Source organism: Arachis duranensis, chromosome 4, assembly GCF_000817695.3.
Source record: "Arachis duranensis cultivar V14167 chromosome 4, aradu.V14167.gnm2.J7QH, whole genome shotgun sequence".
Lineage (NCBI taxonomy): Eukaryota > Viridiplantae > Streptophyta > Magnoliopsida > Fabales > Fabaceae > Arachis > Arachis duranensis.
This window is the reverse complement of record NC_029775.3, coordinates 70,786,319-70,793,321: the sequence shown is the minus strand read 5'-3', so window position 1 is coordinate 70,793,321 and position 7,003 is coordinate 70,786,319. Positions and strand designations below refer to the sequence as shown.

Genomic DNA, 7,003 nt, shown 5'->3' with positions numbered 1-7,003 from the left:
TTAGTGACACTCAACATTGTCACTAACGTTGGCAATTGCTCACAAATGGCCACATTAGGAGCCACGTTAACCTAGTTAACGTGGCCTCTAACGTTAAAGAGGGAAGAGAAGCAAACGTTAGTGACACTCAACATTGTCACTAACATTGACCTAAGGTGCAAAGTACCACGTTAACTCCCACGTTAACTTGGTTAACGTGGGAGCTAACATAAGAGATGAAGATTTGTCGACAACGTTAGTGACACTAAACATTGTCACTAACGTTGAAGCAACCACACAACCCCCAAGAGCCATGTTAACTTCCCCGTTAACTTGGTTAACGTGGAAGCTAACAATGAGGAATGAAGAATGGGCCAACATTAGTGACATTCAACATTGTCACTAACGTTGGGATGGCTAAGAGTGGCCACGTTAGAAGCCACGTTAACCTAGTTAACGTGAACTCTAACGTGTGACCTATGGGCACATTGGAACGTTAGTGACAATGTTGAGTGTCACTAATGTTCTCGAAGGTTGGCAAGAGCCACGTTAACTCAGTTAACGTGAGCTTTAACGTGAAGCAAGGGGCACACTGGAACGTTAGTGACAATGTTGAGTGTCACTAACGTTCTCGAAGGTTGGCAAGAGCCACGTTAGAAGCCACGTTAACTCAGTTAACATGGACTTTAACGTGAAGCTAAGGGGTGCATTGGAATGTTAGTGACAATGTTAATTGTCACTAACGTTCTCGAACTTACACTTTCGCTAAATGTTAAACACCCCTGACGTCTTGAGCTAAAGTCTCTACCCACTTCACACTTTCTCTCTGCAAGTAAAGCCAAGCCCAAATGAAAAAAGGAACTGCTTCAAACTCAAGACCCAAAGGCCCAAGACTTGAAGAGCCAACTAGAAGCTGAGAAGAATAGTATATATAGGAGTAGCTTTGAATTGTTTAGGGATGGACAGAGAGCTAGAAAATAGAACTACTCTTTGTATTTTTACTTTCTCTGCACTTCTAGTTTTAGGATGTATTCTCCATCTTTGAATTTGATTTCTAGAGCTATGAACAACTAAACCCCTTTCATTGGGTTAGGGAGCTCTGTTGTAATTTGTTGGATCAATACTAGTTTTCATTATTCTTCTTCTATCTTTCCTCTTGATTTTACTTGAAAGCTTTCGATCTTCATCCAATTGGATAGTTATCTTGGAAAAGAAGCTATTCAAACTTGGATCTCTTCGGAACCTTGAAAGAGGAATAAAGAGATCAGCTAGAAATGCTTTCTCATGCTGGACCACATTGGGTGTGGATGGGTATGTGGCTATAACCCTCTTAACACTTGATTTGGGAAATGCATGTGGTATAATCAATGACCATGCTTCATCTCTTCTCATGAGCAATTGACCAAGGAATTGGCTATTGATCAAGATTTGAGAGATTGAACCACAAGAAATTGTTGTTCAATCACTTAAGATTGCCAAGGAGATCAATGGGTGCATTGATTGAGGAAGAGATGAGAATGAAATTGATCCGGAGAATGCAACATCTCCTGAGCCCAATGAACTTCCCATTTCTGATTTTACCCATTCTCTTTAATTTCTGCAATTTACTTTTATGAGCAATTCCCCCATTCCCAATTACAATTCTGCAATTTACTTTCAGTCATTTACTTTACCGCCATTTTATTTTCTGCAAGTATCAACTCTATTCATGGATTCGCTCAAATAGAACATTCCTCTAATTAAAGTTGCTTGATCAATCAATCCCTGTGGGATTCGACCTCACTCTATTGTGAGTTTTTACTTGACGACAAATTCGGTACACTTGCCGAATGGAGATTTGTTGAGAGACAAATTTTCCCCCGATCAAACACCAATGTATTTAAATCCTTCCTTGATTATTTTAAACATGATGCTTCCAGTGAAAAGGACATTTGGCCATGTTGTTGTCACTTTGACATGAATGGAATATTCATATTTTATGTGCAAACTAGTGTGAACTTGATTGATGTTGATTTGCCTATTTATCTTGTAGGGGACCAAGGCATTTTGTAGTGGTGGTGACCAAGCTTTGAGGACAGCAGATGGTTATTTTGATAATGAAGATATCTAATGTGTTGGACTTGCAGGTTTATTGATTGTTGGAATTTTTTTATGAGGCAATTATTAGTATTTTATGCCAATAAATAAGATTAGTATGATTCTTGATCCCTAGTGTTGTTGAATCTTACGATGAGATTATATTTCTTGAACCGTCTGAGGGTTTTCTGGCATGTGTGCAGAATCATCCTGCTGTTGTTGTGCCTAAGCTTCCTGCTGGTTTTAATTTGCCTAGCCCAGGTGAGTTCTTTCCAATGTTCTTTTCCATTCTGCACTCTCTGAAGAACCCTTTAATTATTTTATTTTTGTTCTGATCTCTGTTTGCTTTTGTTGTTCTCTCTGTTTTTCTATGTTTGATTTACTCCAATTCCAATTCGGATTTTAATTCTATTTCAGTCAGGAGATGTCAAGATTAACTTTCAATATGGAGCTTGATACTGCTAATGCAACTTAGTTATCTATTAATATTTTAGATTATCCTATCTTTAAGTGCTAAGTGTAATTTGTGACATTCATGTAACATTGGGATGGTCATCTCATTTTTTTTGGGTATTTTTTTATTAAGACAATGAGATATTGGCCAATAATATTGAAAAATAACATCCAATTTTATAGGTATCATGTAGTGAATACTATGTTTATTTATGTGATTTTTGGCTTTCTTTTTTCAATTTACAGTGTTTGATTGAGTAAATTTAGAAAACAAATCTAAAGTATTCATTTTGCAATAGAAAAATCTAAAAAAAATTATATTTTATCTTACTGATGGATTTACAGACGGATTTTCTGTCTGTAATCAGAACGTGGGATGATTTTCCAAAGTTCAAATTACAGACGAAAAATTTGTCGAAAAATCCATCTGTAATTACAGACAGAAAATCTGTCTGAAAATCTGTCTGTAATTACAGACGGAAAATCTGTCGAAAAATCTGTCTGTAATTACAGATGAAAAATTTGTCGAAAAATCCATCTGTAATTACAGACAAAAAATCTGTCTGAAAATCTGTCTGTAATTACAGACGAAAAATCCGTCAAAAAATTCGCCTGTAATTACAGACGGAAAATCCGTCGGAAAGTTCGTCGCCTTTGGAAAATGGATACAAAATTTACAGAGGGAAAATTCGTCGGTAATTGCTAAAAATAAGTTTGTAATTTTTCGATGGAAAAAAAATCCGTCGGTAAATAATTTCCGACGGGGCTTTTACAGAGGGACAAAATTCGTCGGTAATTTCATCGGTAACCAAAAATTCATCTATAATAAAGACTAAATCCGTCTGTAAATCTGTCTGTATTAATCCATTTTCTAGTTGTGACAGCTGTACCAGCAAGTGCACAGAGTCGTCCAAGTAATACCTGAGCACGTCAGGGTCGATCCCACGAGGATTGTGGCTTGAAGCAAGCTATCGTTATCTTGCAGGTCTTAGTCAGGCGAATCAGAAGAGTTGGCTTAATTTGTATTTGTGATATCTAAACAAAATTGACATGAAAGGAATAAAAGTGTATAAAATACTTTGTAAATTAAATGAAATCAATAATAGAAATATGGTTAAGGATTGGAGTTGCTTTGTCTTTCTGAATTAACTCTGGTATTACTGTCTCCTTTGCTTGTGAGTGATTTCTTCTATGGCAGGCTATGTGTGTTCAATACCGTATTCCCGTGGTCATTAATCTCCTCTGCTTCGGATCAAACGCCGTATGGCCGCGGTCATCCAATCTGACCGAAGGTGAAGCTCCAGCAGTTCATTTTCTTTGGTGATCTTATTCAAAATACCACAGACAAGGTCGAATATTACGGTCAGAGAATAATGCTCCTTTGGGTTCTAGCCTTTACCACAGAGACCCTAATCTCCCTGGAAATTGGCTGAACTGGTGTTTCAAGAAGTCCCCAACGAAGTCATGAATTAGCCGTCTGAGAGATGTATAATCAAGCTGGCGGTTCGCACTTTTCAGCCACGTATTTACACGAACCCAAGTAGACACGGGTGGTTGTCGGGCACACGGTCCTAGTATGATGAATAGAGCTGATTCTCACTGACCATCCTATTTACTATGTTGAAGAACGAGTATACATCTTATAATAAAATCAAACATTGATTGAAGGAAAATAGTAATACTTTTCTTAATTCATAGAACTCAGCATAGCTCCTCCCCTCAACCTAGGAGCTTTAGAAACTCATACTGATAGAAAATACAATGATAAAATGAAATATGGTGTGCGTCCTAGTTTTTGTCGTGCGAATAACATAAATCTAATCCCTTAAATACTAAACTAATGACTAGTAAGGGTAAAACAGTCTTTTTAGTACTAAAATCCACTTTTGGGGCCCACTTGGTGGGGGTTTGAGCTGAGTTTTGATGAGATTCACATGCTAGGAGGCCTCCAAGGCGTTGAACACTGGCTAGGGGGTCCTCTTTGGGTGTTTAGATGCTGGTCTGGACGCTTGAAAGGGGGCAGGAGGCTGGCATTGGACGCTAGTTTTAGGCCTTTTAATCTAAAGTAAAGTATAGACTATTATACATTGCTGGAAATCTTTTGAAGTCAGCTTTCCATAGTCGTTGAGAATGTTCCATTTGGACATTTGTAGCTCCAGAAAAGCTTAGCCAGAAAATACCTGAAATTGCACAAAAGCACACAAACTCAAAGTAGAATCCAAAAAATGTAAAGTTAACACTAAAACCTATAAAAAATTAATAAAAACTAAACAAAACATACTAAAAACTATATGAAAATGATGCCAAAAAGCGTATAAAATATTCGCTCATCAATCATCAGAATCAATCATATCTCATTCAGAATTATCAATGCCTTATTAATTCCATTATTCACTTTGCAAATCTCCCTTAATATCAAACCAACTCTCTCAATATGTTTACTCTTATTCCACAGCCTAAAAACCAATTATTAGACCTCTAACAGAGTTTACAGAGGCTTGAAAAACCAGAGAGGTAGTTGAAAATCTAAAAAAATACAACTTTGATAAAACAGCATGGTCATGCCTACGGATGCCACCCGTGCACGTATGATTTGAAAATGACAGTTCCACGCACGCATGCACTGTCCTCGTACGTGAGATTGCAAATTTGACAGTACTGCGTATGCGAGACTATAACCACGTACATGAGACTTCTGAGCAGAGCCCAAAACTTGTGTACGCATGACCTTATTGCATACGCACGCATATCAATATTTCCAGAAAGATATTAAGTTCATAAATTAGTTTTCTACACCAAACTTCAAACGTACATAACTTTTTCGTAAAAGTTATTTTCAGTCCATTCTTCAAATATTAAAAACTTCACAGACCCAATTTTTATTCAGGACAAGTTTTACAAAATTCGGAGGTCCGGAAACCAAGTTAGGGCCCATCGAAGTTGGTTAAAGATAGGTTGTTAACAAAATTCCTCAAGTTTCCAAAACACTCATTCCAAACTAAACAATCCACACCCAATTCATTCTCTATTACTCCTATACATTATCTCATACTTCAATCACTCCATATTCAGTCCAACAACTAAGTCCTTCAATTCATTCAATGATATCCACTCATAAATCTACCAATTTCGACTATTATCATCAACCATTATTGACAACAACAATTAACATACATTCCACCACATAAAAAATCACCATTAATCACATTTTATCCACACATCAGATCAAACCTTTATTCAAACCACCAATTCAATTCACCATTCAAAATCTAATCAGAATTCATATATTAACCACTAATTCCAATGCCATTATCATAATTACACTCTTATCATACTCTTCGATTCTATACCACCTTTAAGGTGATTACTTCTAAAATCCTTGAGCTATTTTTGAAATCTCTCTTGTATTTGCATTTTGGGTCTGTGGTTAGATTTTTGTGATTTTGGTACTTTAGGAGAAGCTCAAGCACAATATCTAATGGGGTGTTGACCCAAGTTTGAGTGATACAAGGTAAGGGAGCTCAATCTCCTCTTTATCCCTAATTTTGAGTAAATATCCTAGTGAAAGTGTTGAATAATTAGTGTAATTAGATTATATGGAGTAGCTTGTCTTGTTTGGTGGTTTTGGTACGTGATTGGGTGCTCGCTATGGTTGCAGAGCAGTTATGGAAGCTTGGTTTGGCTAGAAAGTGAAAGATTCAAGGGTTAGAACCACCGTAAAAAAAGTACAGATTTTTGTTTCGAGTAGCCATTATATAAAGTTACGTGAAAACCTAGGTTAATTTCCTTAAGATAGTATTGAATGGAAATAGTGGTTGTTATGATTAATTGGTTGTGATTTGTGAGTTGAAATTGTTGTTGAGTGACATAGATTTTCACATGTGAATGAAATTGAATAAAGTGTTGTGGAATGTTAATTAATGAGGTTGTTTGATGGAAATTGATTGGTTAGATATGTGGTGCGCGAAATTGTGAACAATACTTTTCACAACTCTCATAATCCCCGGTCATGAACCCCAAAAACTTGGTAGCTCAGTACCATGGCATTACACAACTTCGCACAACTAACCAGCAAGTGCACTGGGTCGTCCAAGTAATAAACCTTACGCGAGTAAGGGTCGATCCCACAGAGATTGTTAGTATGAAGCAAGCTATGGTCATCTTGTAAATCTTAGTCAGGCAGACTCAAATGGATATGGTGATGAACGAAAATAAACAATAAGATAAAGATAGAGATACTTATGTAATTCATTGGTAGGAACTTCAGATAAGCGCATGAAGATGCCTTCCCTTCCGTCTCTCTGCTTTCCTACTGTCTTCATCCAATCCTTCTTACTCCTTTCCATGGCAAGCTTATGTAGGGTTTCACCGTTGTCAATAGCTACCTCCCATCCTCTCAGTGAAAACAATTGCATATGCTCTGTCACAGCATAGCGAAATTCATCTGTCGGTTCTCAATCAGGCCGGAATAGAATCCAGTGATTCTTTTGCGTCT

The 7,003-nt window shown here is 37.1% G+C and overlaps 1 protein-coding gene across 1 annotated transcript in view; it reads left to right on the top strand.

The window, feature by feature from the left end:
• Positions 1-2,144, top strand: part of LOC107484688 (1,4-dihydroxy-2-naphthoyl-CoA synthase, peroxisomal-like) — a 9,907-nt gene extending 7,763 nt beyond the window's left edge. The window contains exon 3 of the mRNA XM_052260151.1: positions 2,012-2,144. Coding sequence (XP_052116111.1) covers positions 2,012-2,089 — 78 coding nt within the window. The 3' untranslated portion in view covers positions 2,090-2,144. The remainder of the gene's footprint in view (positions 1-2,011) is intronic.
• The last annotated feature ends 4,859 nt before the right edge of the window (positions 2,145-7,003 follow it).